General features: G+C 43.1%; 2 protein-coding genes across 2 annotated transcripts in view; one reads left to right on the top strand and one right to left on the bottom strand.

The window, feature by feature from the left end:
- Positions 1–808: 808 nt before the first annotated feature.
- LOC138948408 (V-type proton ATPase subunit G-like) lies at positions 809–4,778 on the bottom strand. The gene is made up of 3 exons (XM_070319942.1): positions 4,625–4,778; positions 3,872–3,972; positions 809–2,486 (listed from the first exon to the last, which is right to left on the bottom strand). Exons 1-3 carry the CDS (start codon positions 4,722–4,724, stop codon positions 2,319–2,321), a joined length of 369 nt encoding a protein of 122 aa, XP_070176043.1. The 5' UTR covers positions 4,725–4,778; the 3' UTR covers positions 809–2,318.
- Positions 4,779–4,925: 147 nt separating this feature from the next.
- The window catches only part of LOC138948407 (RNA-binding protein RO60-like), an 11,465-nt gene continuing 561 nt past the window's right edge, over positions 4,926–15,829 (top strand). The window contains exons 1-7 of the mRNA XM_070319941.1: positions 4,926–5,770; positions 6,564–6,784; positions 7,511–7,662; positions 8,798–8,921; positions 9,374–9,625; positions 10,290–10,465; positions 12,752–15,829. The exon at positions 12,752–15,829 is cut by the window's right edge and continues 561 nt beyond it. Coding sequence (XP_070176042.1) covers positions 5,230–5,770; positions 6,564–6,784; positions 7,511–7,662; positions 8,798–8,921; positions 9,374–9,625; positions 10,290–10,465; positions 12,752–12,884 — 1,599 coding nt within the window. The 5' untranslated portion in view covers positions 4,926–5,229 and the 3' untranslated portion in view covers positions 12,885–15,829. The remainder of the gene's footprint in view (positions 5,771–6,563; positions 6,785–7,510; positions 7,663–8,797; positions 8,922–9,373; positions 9,626–10,289; positions 10,466–12,751) is intronic.

Below are 15,829 nucleotides of genomic sequence, written 5' to 3'. Positions count from 1 at the left end.
TGTCGACGTATAGTGCATGCCTTCAAAAATTCATTTTGTAAAACAAAATTCCAACACAATTTTATTGTGGGTTGTTATATATTTGTTTGACCCAAGTCCTACAACACTTGAATAAGAGTAACATTAACAGGTAAATTGTTCAAGCTAACTACATGGGTCTTCAAATTGTTACTTTCAGAAATGATTCCTCATGGGCAGCAGATTCTTTCTTTCTTTGGTGTTTAACGTCGTTTTCAACCACGAAGGTTATATCGCGACGGGGAAAGGGGGGGAGATGGGATAGAGCCACTTGTCAATTGTTTCTTGTTCACAAAAGCACTAATAAAAAAATTGGTCCAGGGGCTTGCAACGTAGTACAATATATGACCTTACTGGGAGAATGCAAGTTTCCAGTACAAAGGACTTAACATTTCTTACATACTGCTTGACTGGGCAGCAGATGCAGGCAATGAATCTTGTTTGACACAGCCACCACACTGAATGTCTGAAAACCCTATTAAAAAATCCATGTGCAGTAGTAATTAAACTAATTTATTACACACACTCCATTCCCTCACACCCAGTATGGTAATATATTGTACTGTGTTGCAAGCCCCTGGAGCAATTTTTTGATTAGTGCTTTTGTGAACAAGAAACAATTAACAAGTGGCTCTATCCCATCTCCCCCCTTTCCCCGTCACGATATAACCTTCGTGGTTGAAAACAACGTTAAACACCAATTAAAGAAAGAAAGAATTCCCTCACAAATGCTCAACAACAACAACAACAACAACAACAACAACAACAGGACAACTATATAAATAAAACATTTTCATTGTTGCAAAGCAAGTTTATTTTGAAACAACAACTAGTTTCATTCACCCTCTCTGTACATTGTACACACTTTCCAGATTTGTTCTCTACATTTCTAAAATACAAAATCACACACACACAGTCATTGAGTCAGTACAATTAGAAAAACTGTACAACAAAATGGAAAACTAAACTTCCCCTGCTTACTCAAAACAAAAAAACTCAATTTACCGCAGTTAACAGAAATATAACATTCTACTCAACTAAAGACACCTTACATTCTATTTCACCCAACACAGAACTACACACAAAAATCTGATTATTCAAACTGAGGCTAAATACAGTACATGTAATTTCTGTATTGAATAAAGTTTACTATTAAACTGAATGACAGAGAGAGAGAGAGGTGTTCTTTAATCGAGGACATATTACACTTGTTGAGAGTTTCTTTATTTGGTGTTTAACGTCGTTTTCAACCACGAAGGTTATATCGCGACGGGCTTGTTGAGAGTAAACTTTTAAAGATTTGCAGTTTGGGTGAACAAAGTTGTGGAGTGGTATGGTGTGATGGGATATGAGCTGGAATGTGAATTCTTTTTGTTATTTTAACAGTCACTCAACCACTCACCCTACTGGCTGACAAACGGGGGAACTGAGCGAGGAAAGCATTATTGCTCAAACTTTCATTCTGACATCTACATGCATGTACGCCTAACACAAAGAAACACACCATGGGGCCTAAAATAATCACAGCTCTCTGCATAAGAGTCAAACCTCTTCAAACAAACAACAATTCAATATTTTACATCATGCTACATACAACAAAACAAACTTCCAAAAATTACTCCACCGCCAGAAAGACGAGAATTTCAGTCACCAATCAGGCCAACTGTACCAATATCTATAGAATGACCAGACACAAGAACTTATCTTAAAATTGTGTAAAGATAAATGTACACCTTGGTGTTGACTTCGCATAACTGTTGACAGCTACGGAGAGAAAAATCAGAAACTAACAGCCACAGAAAACCCTAAATACACATTCTAATGGTGAAACTTTTGCCTTTGTTCAGTACTGAAGCAAACACTAACAACCAAAGAAATGTCTATAGATGAAAATGTTCAGTCTTCAACTTGAATCGAAAACTAAGAAGTACAGAATGATCTAAAGGCGAGTATGTTGCTAAGTCCAGTACTGAATCCAAAGCTGGCAGTAAAGGTTCTGAAGACTTCAGTTCTGTTTTGACGATAATGCAGACAGTAAATCCCACAGATACCGTTAAACTTCAGTCTTCGCTTTGAAGTGGACAGTCAACAATCTACCACAGACATTATAATTTATAGGCTGGCTACAGTTTGGTGTAAACCTTGATGCAAAAAGTGAATGCTCTAAAGATGACGATCCTCTGTCAGTTCAGTCTTGACTTTGAAGTTGAACAGTGAAGACTATGAAATGGAACAGTCAACAATGGAAATATTGATGTTGTTCCACTTTAGCGCAGACATTAAAGAGAACAGTGCTTGCTCTAGAGACGGAGGTTTTGGTGGAGCTCCGGCTTGATCTCCAACACGATGGCCAGCAACTTGTTGAGGGCCTCTTCCTTGTTGCGAGCGACATTCGAGTTCAGGTCCAGAATCTTCTGCCGCGTGCCAGCTTCGATCTTGGACTCCATGTCTCCCTTTGAGCCCAGGATCTGAAAATGAATAAGCAGTTGATCACATTATTCCAGATCATGAATGGAACATTTCTTTTCATCTACAGCAGTAAGGACCATGCAGCACCTTCTTTTCAAGTTATGTCCTAACTCTTTTTTTTCCTTTTTTTAAAGAGTTTGAAGCTTTCAAATTAACTAGCTATTCAACAAAATGCTCTTGAAAATAAAATAGATTACAAGCCTTTGAACACAAGCAGAGTTAACACATGTCATGTTCTTCACTTTAGTTTGGTTTTCTTAAACAGCTTGGTCCCACTTGATCCCAAGTCAATGTTTGCTATCCATACTCATTCTCTGTTCTGGTTCACTTGGTGTCTAGTTAATAATTGATCTTGCCACAACAGTTGAACACACCTCTGAGTTTGGCTTTGAAACACAAAGTGTGTCCCCAAGGAGCAGACCCATTTACACACTGCCACTGACATTTTTTCCCATAGCAGAGTGGCCGAGTGGTAACGCACTTGCGCTCGGAAGCGAGAGGTTGCGTGTTCAGGCCTGGGTCAGGCCGCAATTTTCTCCCCCCTTTCCTAACCTAGGTGGTGGGTTCAAGTGCTAGTCTTTCGGATGAGACGAAAAACCGAGGTCCCTTCGTGTACACTACATTGGGGTGTGCACGTTAAAGATCCCACGATTGACAAAAGGGTCTTTCCTGGCAAAATTGTATTGGCATAGATAAAAATGTCCAAATACCCGTGGGACTTGGAATAAAGTAAAAAAAATTCCATCTCACACGGCATTAAGTCTCAGGAAACATGAATACACGCATGCAGGAAAAAAAATATAATATGGGTAGCGCCGTATGTATGGCAGCTCGCTTTCCCCGGGGAGAAAGCAGCCCGAATTTCCATGAGAGTAACCTCACTGGACTGTAAATCTTATCCAATCCAATCCAATGTGCTCCAACCTTTGCAGAAGACATAAGATTTTGCGTTTGACAACAAATCTGACACAGGTCTCACGGCTGATCCTAACCTGTGTTTTAGTGTGAGTTTAAAATAGTCCAGCAGAGAGAATAGTTTGGCTACCAACAGCTGCAACCAGCACACTGTTAAGCTCGCTTGCCTGTTGAACCCAACTGCTTCCGCGCTATACTGGGAGATTGGCCTTCTCTGTGCATAGCATAGCACTGAGAGAGATAGCTGCTGTGTTATCTCTCTGCCGTGGGGAAAGGATGGGTGCTAAAAATAGCCTGTAGCTAAAGTAGCAGAAATGAAGCCCTTGGAACAGCCGTGTGGCAAGTTCTCAAAATTGTCAAGTTCAACTTCAAGTGCAGACTGAAAACCGCTATCCTAATGTATGTAACAAACTGTCTCATCACCTTATGGTAAAGAATCATCGGTGTAACAAGTGTAAACATTAATTACCCTGGCTTCATATTCCTTGTATTGTCGCTCCCTCTCTGCTTTGTATGCGTTGATTTCTGCGTCTGCCTCTTTCTTTGCTGCCTTCAGGCGATTGGCTTTCTCTGTAAACAAAACATCACTCAACATTCAGACTCATTTTCAGAAAATTCTACCATGACTCCTTCCACAGGGTGAGACTTTCAATTGACTATTTCATCTCAACTCTTACTCTGAAGTTGCAGGATGGCGATTAAAGTAACTAAAGAACCGGCTGTGTATAAACTAAAGACAAGTCACACATAGTTATTTCTCATGAAGTCCATATCCCATATACATAGCTTAAAAAACGTATGGATTGAAAAGACCAACACGTTTTGTTTTGTATGCCATCAATGTTTCTCTTAACTGTTACACTTACACAGTATAAATGTACACTATCCTGTGTTACAGCAATCGATTTTTCTGTGTGATAATATTTTGTGATTACTAAGACTAGAGTGAGGCAAATGAAGAGGAACATTTTTTGTTGTCATTCTCTGATACAGAAATTTAACCTGTTGTTCTAAATGGCAAAGTGTTCTACAGTTCTATATTAATGAGAGCGGCTATACTGACGAAGAAAATTTCTTCACTCGTGGTACATCAACTGTGCAGTGCAGAAATTCACTAACTGGCAAGAGCTTTATTTTGTCCTCCCAGAAAAAGTTACACGGTACTTTGAGCAAAGCAAAACTGTGCTAAAGTGTAAATATACTGCTAGTCTTCATCACTTACTTCTTCTGGCCTCTGCAACCTTCTCAGCGGCCTTTTTCTCGGCGGCAAGCAACTGCTGGATTCCCTGTGTTTGACTCGCCATTTTGCTAATTTGGGTCATGTGACTTTGTGATACACGAGTAACTTCCCTTGATATGTCAGACAATTTACCTACGAAACTAAACTAAGAGTCAATATTTTTTTTGAAAGAATAACAAAGTTAAATAGAAAATGGCCACGAAGAAACATTGCTGATTGCCATAAATTGATATTCAACTGTCTTCCATGTTACAAACAAAAAGAAGTACGAAACTGAGAGCATGCCGACAATCGCGGAGATGCCTCTCGTCTGCAGAAATTCCTTGGATTGCAGAGATTCCAAACATTTTTAGATCATTACGAGATAACAGTTTGAATCAGCATAGCTCATATTCATTCCTACAAATTGTAATGTTAACGATCTTAGACTGTGTCAGTTTTATGATGCTTTGATGAGCACAACACGCATTGTAAACATTGCACTTTTCGGCCGTCAGACTCGTTCGGAAACGAGTGGTTCGGCAGACGACTGAATAGTTGCCAAATACTACAGGCTCGTCTTTCTTACTTACAGACACCGGTCTAGCATGGCAGACAGCGTACCCACGTTAGACACCTTGCGGAAGTTGAGACGGTTTCTCTGCCTAGGCAACGAGAGTGCACTGTATCAAGCGGGCAGTAGCGAGCAGCGCATTGGGACAGTATCCCCGGACCATGCCTCGACAGTGCACGAGATGCTGGCAGCGGAGAGAGGGGAGGAGGTGGTGGGAGAAGTGTCCAAGTTCTTGTCCACTAACTCTGCAGAAACTAGGCGGGGACCAGCGCTGTACGCTTTAGCAGTATGCGCCCGTCATGCTGACCAGTCTCACAAAACCAAACAGGCAGCCATGCGAGTGTTTGCCACCAGTTGTGTGTCCACTGCAGACCTGTTTACATTCATTTTCTACTGTCAGAGCCTCACCGACAAGAAAAAAGGATGGGGCCGCGCCCTCAAAACTGGCGTGCAGCGTTGGTTTGACAGTCGTGACTGCATGACGCTGGCGAAACTCGTCACACAGCAGAAGACGAGCTGTGGCTGGAGCTACATGGACTTGCTTAGAGTGACTCATATTCTGCCCAAAACAGAAGGTAAAAGTAGCCAGTGTTTCAACGTTCATCGGGTATGTTCCAGTACATAAGCACCTGTGACAGACGATATCCTTGGGACCAACCTAAATTATTCCTAATCCTATAGATTGCAGTTGCAGGTGTCCTTTTAAAGCAACTTTTTAAAAAATAATTTTTATCAGTGGATGTGTCCTTGATTGAGAGGTGTCCTCTTGTTAGAGGGGCCTCACATTACAGGTACCACTGAAGTATAATCTGTCATCAATAAGAAAGATGCATTTTGCATTGGGCGGAAGGTGTCATTCCCTGATTCAGCATGATTAAGTTTCTTGGAGTGATTCTTTACAGGGGAACAGAAATTACTTATAAATACTGTTATACTTATAGTGTTAGTAAATTATATGGAATACTGTTTTGCTATTTTCTTCCAAAGACAAAAGTGGTGGTTGTAATATATGCTTGATACTTTGATGCAAGTTAGGATGAGAATTGCAGTTTGTTTTACAAAATTTTAGATAAAATATTTGTTAAAATGTGACGCTGGTTTGAACTTTGCTTTCATAGATAAGCGTCAAACACTATTTGCTTTTCCAATCTTTTTTTCTGTCAAGCAATGAAAGCAAAGTTCAAACCAGCGTCTGAAAAAGATTGAACAACAAAGACAGAGTTAATGAAATGAAATAACATGTAATGAAATCATAATCTTCTAGTTATAACTGATATATTTTGCACTTTGTGTTGCAAGAGGTAAAACTAAAAGAATTGCCGATCACTGTTTCTGTTAGTGTTACATATTTTGCTGTTTCTTTCACAGGAGCCAAAATGATTGCCAAGTACGTGATGAAGGGCCTGAAAGCTGCACAGGAGGAGTTTGGGGGAGAGAAGACGGGCAGCGACATGCAGGACTCGCTGAGCTACCTGGCCGTCCTCGAGCAGGTCAAGGGGGTCACCGAGGAGGTCGCCGCAGCTGCCTTGGTGGAGCAGCACAAGCTGCACCTGTCACAGGTGCCGTCACACCTGCATCACCTGCCTCAGGTACACAATCTTTCTGTGTCTTGTTGCACTCATGGGTGAAACTAGCCTGTCAATTGACGGATTTCCGTTAATTGTAAAAATGTTGTGACGGAACTTCCGTCAGTCCGAAATTGTGACCTAAAAAAATTATTTTGAAATCGGTTTACTTGCAGCTCATTAAAGTGTCACATTTTTTTTTTTTTAATTTTTTTTAGAGCCAAGCAGAGGCCATAAAATCACCTATAAAACGTCAAAATTTGTTTTCAGCTAAAAGCCCCCCCCCCCCCCCCCCCCCTCCCCAACAGGGCGCTGCCCCTGTACCCCGCCAGGCCCTGGGCGGCCCCTGGACCCCTGCCTCAGAATTTTCCCTCAATTTATTTTTTTTAGGTTTCACCCATGTGCACTTGTTACAGTTCCCATTACACCTGCAACACCTGTCTCAGGTACACAATCTTTCTGTGTCTTGTTGCACTTGTTACAATTCCCATCACACCTGCAACACCTGTCTCAGATACACGAACTTTCTGTGTCGTGTTACACGTGACACAGGTGCCCTCACACCTGCATCACCTGTCTCAGGTACACAATCTTTCTGTGTGTTGTTGCACCGGTCAGAGTGAATCACCTGTCTCAGGTACTCAATCTCAGATACTAGTGGTATGGGTACAGTGAAGTTTATTTGCTAGACCATTTGACACACAATTAGGCTGGTCATTATACTGTTTTCATCATGTGCCTGTTGTTTAGGTGCTGGCAGCCCTGGCGAGACAGATGACACTAACAGAGACACTTCAACACATCGGACGTCTGGCGTGTCATCAGGTGCTGGAACCCACCTTTCCCGCCGCCTCCGACATTGCAGAGAGAATTGGCGACCACAAGACTGTGCAAGAAGAAAAGTAAGTACAGTGGTAACCCCCCTTTTTGAGACCTCCAATTGGGGCGGGGATGTAGCTCAGTCGGTAGCGCGCTGGATTTGTATCCAGTTGGCCGCTGTCAGCGTGAGTTCGTCCCCACCTTCGGCGAGAGATTTATTTCTCAGAGTCAACTTTGTGTGCAGACTCTCCTCGGTGTCCGAACACCCCCCGTGTGTACACGCAAGCACAAGACCAAGTGCGCACGAAAAAGATCCTGTAATCCATGTCAGAGTTCGGTGGGTTATAGAAACACAAAAATACCCAGCATGCTTCCTCCGAAAACGGCGTATGGCTGCCTAAATGGCGGGGTAAAAAACGGTCATACACGTAAAATTCCACTTGTGTAAAAAAACACGAGTGTATGGGGGAGTTTCAGCCCACGAACGAAGAAGAAGAAGAAGAGACCTCAAACAATCTAGTCTAAAAAGGAAGAGGGTCTTGTAAAAGGAGATACATTTACACAGCTTATTGTTTGTTTGTTCATGGGCTGAAACTCCCACGGCTTTTACGTGTATGACCGTTTTTACCCCGCCATTTAGGCAGCCATACGCCGCTTTCGGAGGAAGCATGCTGGGTATTTTCGTGTTTCTATAACCCACCGAACTCTGACATGGATTACAGGATCTTTTTTGTGCGCACTTGGTCTTGTGCTTGCGTGTACACACGGCGGTGTTCGAACACCGAGGAGAGTCTGCACACAAAGTTGACTCTGAGAAATAAATCTCTCGCTGAACGTGGGGACGAACTCACGCTGACAGCGGCCAACTGGATACAAATCCAGCGCGCCACCGACTGAGCTACATCCCCGCCCCACAGAGCTTATGAAAGCAGAGTCTTAATAAGAGATTGGGGGGGGGGGGGGGGGGGGGGGGGGGGAGGTCTGTATAGCTGCAGAAACAGATTGATGAAAAAGAGGGGATATTGTACTGGGTTTACCGGGGGGGGGGGGGGGGGGGGGTGCGGCGGCAAGGTTGTTTGAGACCTGGGAAAATTGCTGCAACTTCCCTGGCCATTCATCAAATTTGCCCTAAAAAATCAATTTAAGCGACATTCTAGACAACAACAACAAGGCTTCATCTTAATCCTACTTTGACTATAAACTGTCTTTATGTTTCAGGGTGTCCCCTATTGCAGTGCTGATAGCAATGCGGGTGTACGAGACGGGCTCGGCAGCCAAGAAGTGGACGCGAAACAACAGCGTGGTGGAAGCCCTTAACACGGCTTTCGCAGCAGCCCTCAAGGTAAGAGCCTTGGGTGGGTTTGATGGACTGGCGGTGGTCACACTGACAGTTGGGAGTGTTGGACCACCGCTTCGTCACCCGACTGTGTTGGTTTGAGGACTATGATGTATAAAATTTAAATAAAAGATTAAAAAAATCTTCACCTGGAACTACATGAACCGCGCTTGCAAGCAAGAGTTACTAAGTTAAGCACATGTCTGCATCTTTTTAGATTTGGAAAACCCTGCATCACTAATTTTTGACCAGTACCCTACATGGAGGGCAGCATTGTAATGGGGAAACTCTCCGTGCTAAAAGGAGTGTGTGTGTGTGCATGCGTACCTGAGTGTGTGTTTTAACTTTAGCACACTCTTCATCTTATATGAAGTGTGTGTTTTAACTTTAGCACACACTCTTCATCTTATATGAAGTGGTGTTTTATTGTTTCTCAACAGCAGTGTATTTTTCCACAGCACAATGTCAAGGCCACCAACAAGCGATACCTTCTAGCAGTGAACATCAACCAGCAGTTTGTGAGCTGCTGGACACACGGAGTCAAGGTTCTCTCCCCTGTCATCGGGGCGGCGGGGCTGGCTCAGGTCTTGGCCCACACTGAGCAGAACCCCACACTGGCTTTCTTCGACACTGACGTCACGCCCATCACGCTCACAGACACTATGCAGATGCCTGAAATCGGTGAAGCCATCGTGAAACACGCCTCGGGGGTGAGTGGGAACTTCTCATGTTTGAGATGCTCAGTGTGTTATTTGGTGAACAGGATCAGAACTTCTAAAATGTTAATTAATTGTGACTCATGCAGGGGAGGGGAGGGAGAAGGGTGGGTGTAGGCCCTTGGAACCCCTTTAACTCATTGTCTCCCAGGTACGAACATATCCGTACCCACTTATGTGGCTCTATCTGACCAGGTACGGATATATCCGCTCAGACTGTTAGCTTCAGTCGCTTCCTGTAACGTCCATCTAACGCCTGCATTCCAGCGTGTTAATACACAGTTACTACACAGTTACTACAATTCTGAGTGACCTGCTGCAGCACAGCTGGTCTCAGCTAAAAAAAAACTTGGTCAACATTGGTGGGGTAGAAAGTGTTAAGGGGCGTGTCTGCTTTGACTGGCCACTTTGATAGTCCACACACCAAAATGTTCTCTTTTTCCATCTTGTTTTGTACCTTTTCAATTTGACAAGCTATGTGTCATACATGTGTGTGTCACAGTGTCTTTCATACATGTATCTCACAATTGCATGATGTAATGTGTGTCAGACATTATCATGCGTGTCACACAAAGTAAAACTTCTTTGTCTATCGGGCAAGGACACCTAAACACTTCATACATGCATGTCTCACAATGCACACTTGTTTGTTGACCAGGGCGAGAACAGCAAGTGTATATGTGACTTGTCGGCCCCAGTGACGTGGGCGGAGAAACAGAAGAAAGCGTATGATGTCATCATCATCATGACGGACTTCCGCCACCCCAAGTCGTTCAGTGATCTCCCAGCAGCCTTCAAGCAGTACCGCCGCGCTCTGGCTCTGCCACACGCAAAGTGAGTAAAGGAATGGAGATAACGTATTATGACATCGGGCAGGGAGATAGCTAAGTCAGTAGCAACGCTGGGTTGGAACCAGCTGTTAAGAGGACAGCACGTTTCGCCCTGCATTCCGGACTGACGATCTAACAGCGAACCACAAGAAGAAGAAGAACCAGCTGTTAAGAGGACAGCACATTTCGCCCTACATTCCGGACTGACGATCTAACAGCGAACGACAAGAAGAAGAAGAACCAGCTGTTAAGAGGACAGCACGTTTCGCCCTGCATTCCGGACTGACGATCTAACAGCGAACCACAAGAAGAAGAAGAACCAGCTGTTGGTATTAGCATGGGTTTGACCCCTAAGTTTGGCAAGGGATTTATTTCCAATACTTAAACTTGTGCAGACTCTCTTCGGTGTCCGAAACACCTCCATGTGCAAGTATGCACACAAAATAGACACCAAGCTCACAGCAAAATAGACACCGAGCTCACAGCAAAATAGACACCGAGCTCACAGCAAAATAGACACCGAGCTCACCGCAAAATAGACACCGAGCTCACAGCAAAATAGACACCGAGCTCACAGCAAAATAGACACCGAGCTCACAGCAAAATAGACACCGAGCTCACAGCAAAATAGACACCGAGCTCACAGCAAAATAGACACCGAGCTCACAGCAAAATAGACACCGAGCTCACAGCAAAATAGACACCGAGCTCACAGCAAAATAGACACCGAGCTCACAGCAAAATAGACACCGAGCTCACAGCAAAAGTCTCAAGGCTTGGAAAACACTCAAAATAGACACCAAGCTCACAGCAAAAGTCTCAAGGCTTGGAAAACACACAAAATAGACACCGAGCTCACAGCAAAAGTCTCAAGGCTTGGAAAACACACAAAATAGACACCGAGCTCACAGCAAAAGTCTCAAGGCTTGGAAAACACACAAAATAGACACCGAGCTCACAGCAAAAGTCTCAAGGCTTGGAAAACACACAAAATAGACACCGAGCTCACAGCATAAGTCTCAAGGCTTGGAAAACACACAAAATAGACACCGAGCTCACAGCAAAAGTCTCAAGGCTTGGAAAACACACAAAATAGACACCGAGCTCACAGCAAAAGTCTCAAGGCTTGGAAAACACACAAAATAGACACCGAGCTCACAGCAAAAGTCTCAAGGCTTGGAAAACACACAAAATAGACACCGAGCTCACAGCATAAGTCTCAAGGCTTGGAAAACACACAAAATAGACACCGAGTTCACAGCAAAAGTCTCAAGGCTTGGAAAACACACAAAATAGACACCGAGCTCACAGCAAACGTTTCAAGGCTTGGAAAACACACAAAATAGACACCGAGCTCACAGCAAAAGTCTCAAGGCTTGGAAAACACACAAAATAGACACTGAGCTCATAGCAAAAGTCTCAAGGCTTGGAAAACACTCAACAACGCATGCATAAGAAAATAAATTGGGTAGCGCCATTCTGTCACTACACACTATCTCCAGGGATAGCAGCAGGCCTGCAAGTGGTGAGTAGTAATGTTCATCTACTCTGCCAAATGCGAGTAAAGTTGCTGAAACAAATTGTTGGTTTGACTAGTAAAGTTTGCTCTCTGGCTTGTACATTTTTAGAATCACTAGCCAAAGGCAAGCATACCATTTGTTCCTCTTTCAGGGCTGAGCAGCCCACATTTTTTGAGCAAACTCCCCAAGGACAAGACGATACACACTGGAACCCGCCATTTAAGACCTTAACAAAATCTTCAAAGGGAGGAAATGTGAACTGTGGGGGATGAAAAAGGGGGTAGCACTGTGAAGCTGTTCAAAACAGGTTTTTGTATCAACCAACGCACATCACTCTAAATTAGCGCCCTGTTGATGCATTTAGGACAAAACTCAGTCTTCTTCTTCTTGTTCGTTCCTTGTTCGGGGTGTCTGAGGTGAGGTAGCACCTTTGTAAACCTGGCAGCAGCTCCCCCTTTGGGGATGAACGGGAACACTGGTCCTCACTCAACTCTCACTTCTGGTTACAAGAAAGCTGTTAGGGATAACAGTGGCCACACCCCAGTATACAGCTTCTGCTGGTGGGCTAAACGAAGTGAGGGGCCGATGTGTTCTACTCATTGGTGAGCAAACCGAGCTCAACAGCCTTGGCAGGCAGTCGATCTAGGGGAGGGACCCCCCGATAAATGTCCATGGCCGAAAGCGGAGGTGCAGGACCCATGTGTTGCCTAACTGCTGCCCCACGTATAAAACGCTTCATGACAAGTTACTTTATACTGTGTTTGTTTCAGACTGGTGGTGTGCGGGCTGACGTCCTCTTATGTCCAGCTGGCCGACAGCCAGGATTCAGGGATGCTGGACATCGCCGGCTTCGACGCATCCATACCCACACTCATCCACAGTTTCGTCACGGGCGACCTTTGACATGACACGTCTGCCACCCGAAGCCTCTGACGTCACTGTCGTGTCAGCTGACGTCATGGATACATACCTACCCTCATCCACAGTTTCGTCAAAGGTCGCCCAGGGGCTCGCATCCATGAGAGGTGGCATATGACGAATGTCCTGGACAATGCAAAAGTGATAGGACATTATTTTGTCCTGAACAAAAATAAATCAAAGGACATTTTTTTTTTCTGGCACCAATTTTCGTTTTGGCGGCATGTTGCTTTTTCAGAGAGAAAAAAAGCTACTGTCAACCGGCTTGGAGTATTCAGAGTTGCGACCCTTGGAAGCTCTTCTCTATAAAAAGCACATAAAGTCTCCCCAAGTTTCGTCTGGTTGGAGAGACATCGCTTCGCAAAACATCGATAAAATAGCAAATCAAACTACTGTAAATTGGAAAGTACTGACAATGTCCGGATCAAATGAAAACATTATCGGACAATGACCACTTTGTGACAAAAACAATGGAACATATGTCCTCTTGCATGAAAAATGTATAGGACATATGGAAAAAATATCCGTGTATGTCCGACGTGGATGTGAGCCCCTGGTCGCTTTTGACATGACACGTCTGCCACCCGTAGCCTCTGTCAGCTGCAATCATTGATACATTGCCTGCCGTAACATGACAAGTCTGCCATCCGTAGCCTCTGATGTCACTGCCCTTTCAGCTGACGTCATGGATACATTGCCTGCTGTCTCTGAAAGACTCGGCAGTGACCGACCTGTGATTTTGTGTGCAAGCTTCATCGTTCACGAGCCACTCTTTACGCCACTTTTTCAGTGCATGGAGACATGACAGCGTCGGGACTGCCGCTTTTCTTACTTCTCATGGTGTAAGCGATGCTGCAGATGTGTGGGAGACAGGTTGAATTCGTCATCATTGATTTCTGAAACTATCTCGGTCAGTCTTTAAATGTTCTCCCTCACAAGTCTTTTGCTTCTTTGTATGCGTTGCTGAACGGAGGTTGAATCTAGTCTTCATGTTAAATACTCTTTTTTTACCCCAGAAATTACAGGGCCTGTTTACAGCCATCTGTTCATCTGTTAAGCACAGGTCTTGCTTTCATGCAGTTAGTCTGTTGAGCACGGGTCCCCATGTCAGTCTGTTAAGAACGGATCCAGCTGTCGGTCTATGTTCCCTTCTTACTCGCAAATACTTACGTTTTGAGATCAGCTAGTTGCGTGTTTCGAAACATTTTGAAAAGCTTGATGTTCCAGTTCTGATGCCAGTTTCTTCCAATCTGCCGTTTAGCATTTGGAGTTTTTGTTTTCACTTGACTAAAAAAATCCATGTTTGTACTGGCTGTGTAAAAAGAAATTTGTGAAATTGTGTTCTTCAGTGCTGATGTCCGAGACGACACGAAAGTGCGCATGTGATTGTGTTATTGGTGCTTGCCTAATTGGGTGTAATGTGTGTTGCTTGGTTCATGCTTTACCAAACCCTTGTATGTTTATTGTATAAAATATGAAGCGATTTGAAATCATTTATGATTTGACTAAGCTTGTACCCTTGGGAAAATTGCAGTTAATTTTGTGTGTATTAAAACTCTTCTTACAGAAGTGAAGATAAACTAACTCAAAAATATTGTCTGAATGCCCTTTTTACAAAGAGTGGGAGATAAAAGTTTTGCTCAGAAATGCCCTTACAGCTTGTTGAGGTAATGTTACCTAAATACGGTGTGCAAACAACTCAAGGTGAAAGTTGTTGCTTAAAATCACCCATTTAAGGGGTTACTTGTGTGTTCAAATCGCTCGTCAGAAACATTACACATTTTGTGCACAGGTTCCTCTAAGCAATATGGACACATCTGTGCAAAGAAAAAAGGGGGTCGACGTATTAACTTTTTTTTTAGAATTTTTTTACTGGGGGTTGTCAAGTACGATTTTGCGAAAAACACTGCGATTTTTAACATGATCCCAACTGACATATTTAGCTCTACAAATAATAAATGAGACATTAGTTTGTGTATATAAATGAATGGAGAGTATAACTTTATCATAAAACGGTACTTATCAACGTGCATTTTCAGAAAATGATCGAGGTTTATCGAGGGCGTACACATAAAATTATCACTCCTTTAGTAGTAAAAACGTATTTAAAAAAAATTCGCGTGTGAGAAACATAACACATTTTGTGCACAGGTTCCTCTAAGCAATATGGACACATCTGTGCAAAGAAAAAAGGGGGTCGACGTATTAAATTTTTTTTTAGAATTTTTTTACCGGGGGTTGTCAAGTACGATTTTGCGAAAAACACTGCGATTCTTAAGGGGTTACTTGTGTGTTCAAATCGCGTGAAAGAAACATTACACATTGTGTGCACAGGTTCCTCTAAGCAATATGGACACATCTGTGCAAAGAAAAAAAGAGGTTGACGTATTAACGTTTTTTTAGAATTTTTTTACTGGGGGTTGTCAAGTACGATTTTGCGAAAAACACTGCGATTCTTAACATGATCCCAACTGACATATTTAGCTCTACAAATAATAAATGAAACATTAGTTTGTGTAGATAAATGAATGGAAGAAAATGATCGAGGTTTCTCGAGGGCGTACACATAAAAATATCACTCCTTTAGTAGTAAAAACGTATTTAAAAAAAAATTCGCTCGTCAGAACATAACTAAACTTGAACACAGCTAAGTTCACTGTATACAGATACAATACCTGTAAACAAAATAAGTTGTTGTCGTATTGTCTGCTTCACAATTATTCCCGTACCAACCCCACCCCCATATCTTGACTGACAAAACTGATAAAAAAAGAAATAATTTGGGAGTGCTGTTGGTCAGTTGGTAGAGCGCTGGACTTGTGATACATGAGTTTGAATCAGGGTGAAGGGTTGGGGGTCGGAACATTTGTGTGCAAAGTTTCATGAAGATCTATCCAGTAAATTTCTATGAATCGCACACCACACACACA

The sequence above is a fragment of the Littorina saxatilis genome, linkage group LG15 (assembly GCF_037325665.1).
Source record: "Littorina saxatilis isolate snail1 linkage group LG15, US_GU_Lsax_2.0, whole genome shotgun sequence".
Lineage (NCBI taxonomy): Eukaryota > Metazoa > Mollusca > Gastropoda > Littorinimorpha > Littorinidae > Littorina > Littorina saxatilis.
This window is presented reverse-complemented; position numbering and strand designations above follow the sequence as displayed.

Bases quoted from the DNA above. Each gene is read 5' to 3' on its own strand.
- LOC138948408 (XM_070319942.1), bottom strand. From the start codon at position 4,724: ATGACCCAAATTAGCAAAATGGCGAGTCAAACACAGGGAATCCAGCAG. The intron at 3,973-4,624 runs GTAAGTGATGAA...TTTTGTTTACAG, and splicing joins GGTTGCAGAGGCCAGAAGAA to AGAAAGCCAATCGCCTGAAG. The intron at 2,487-3,871 runs GTAATTAATGTT...ATTCATTTTCAG, and splicing joins ACAAGGAATATGAAGCCAGG to ATCCTGGGCTCAAAGGGAGA.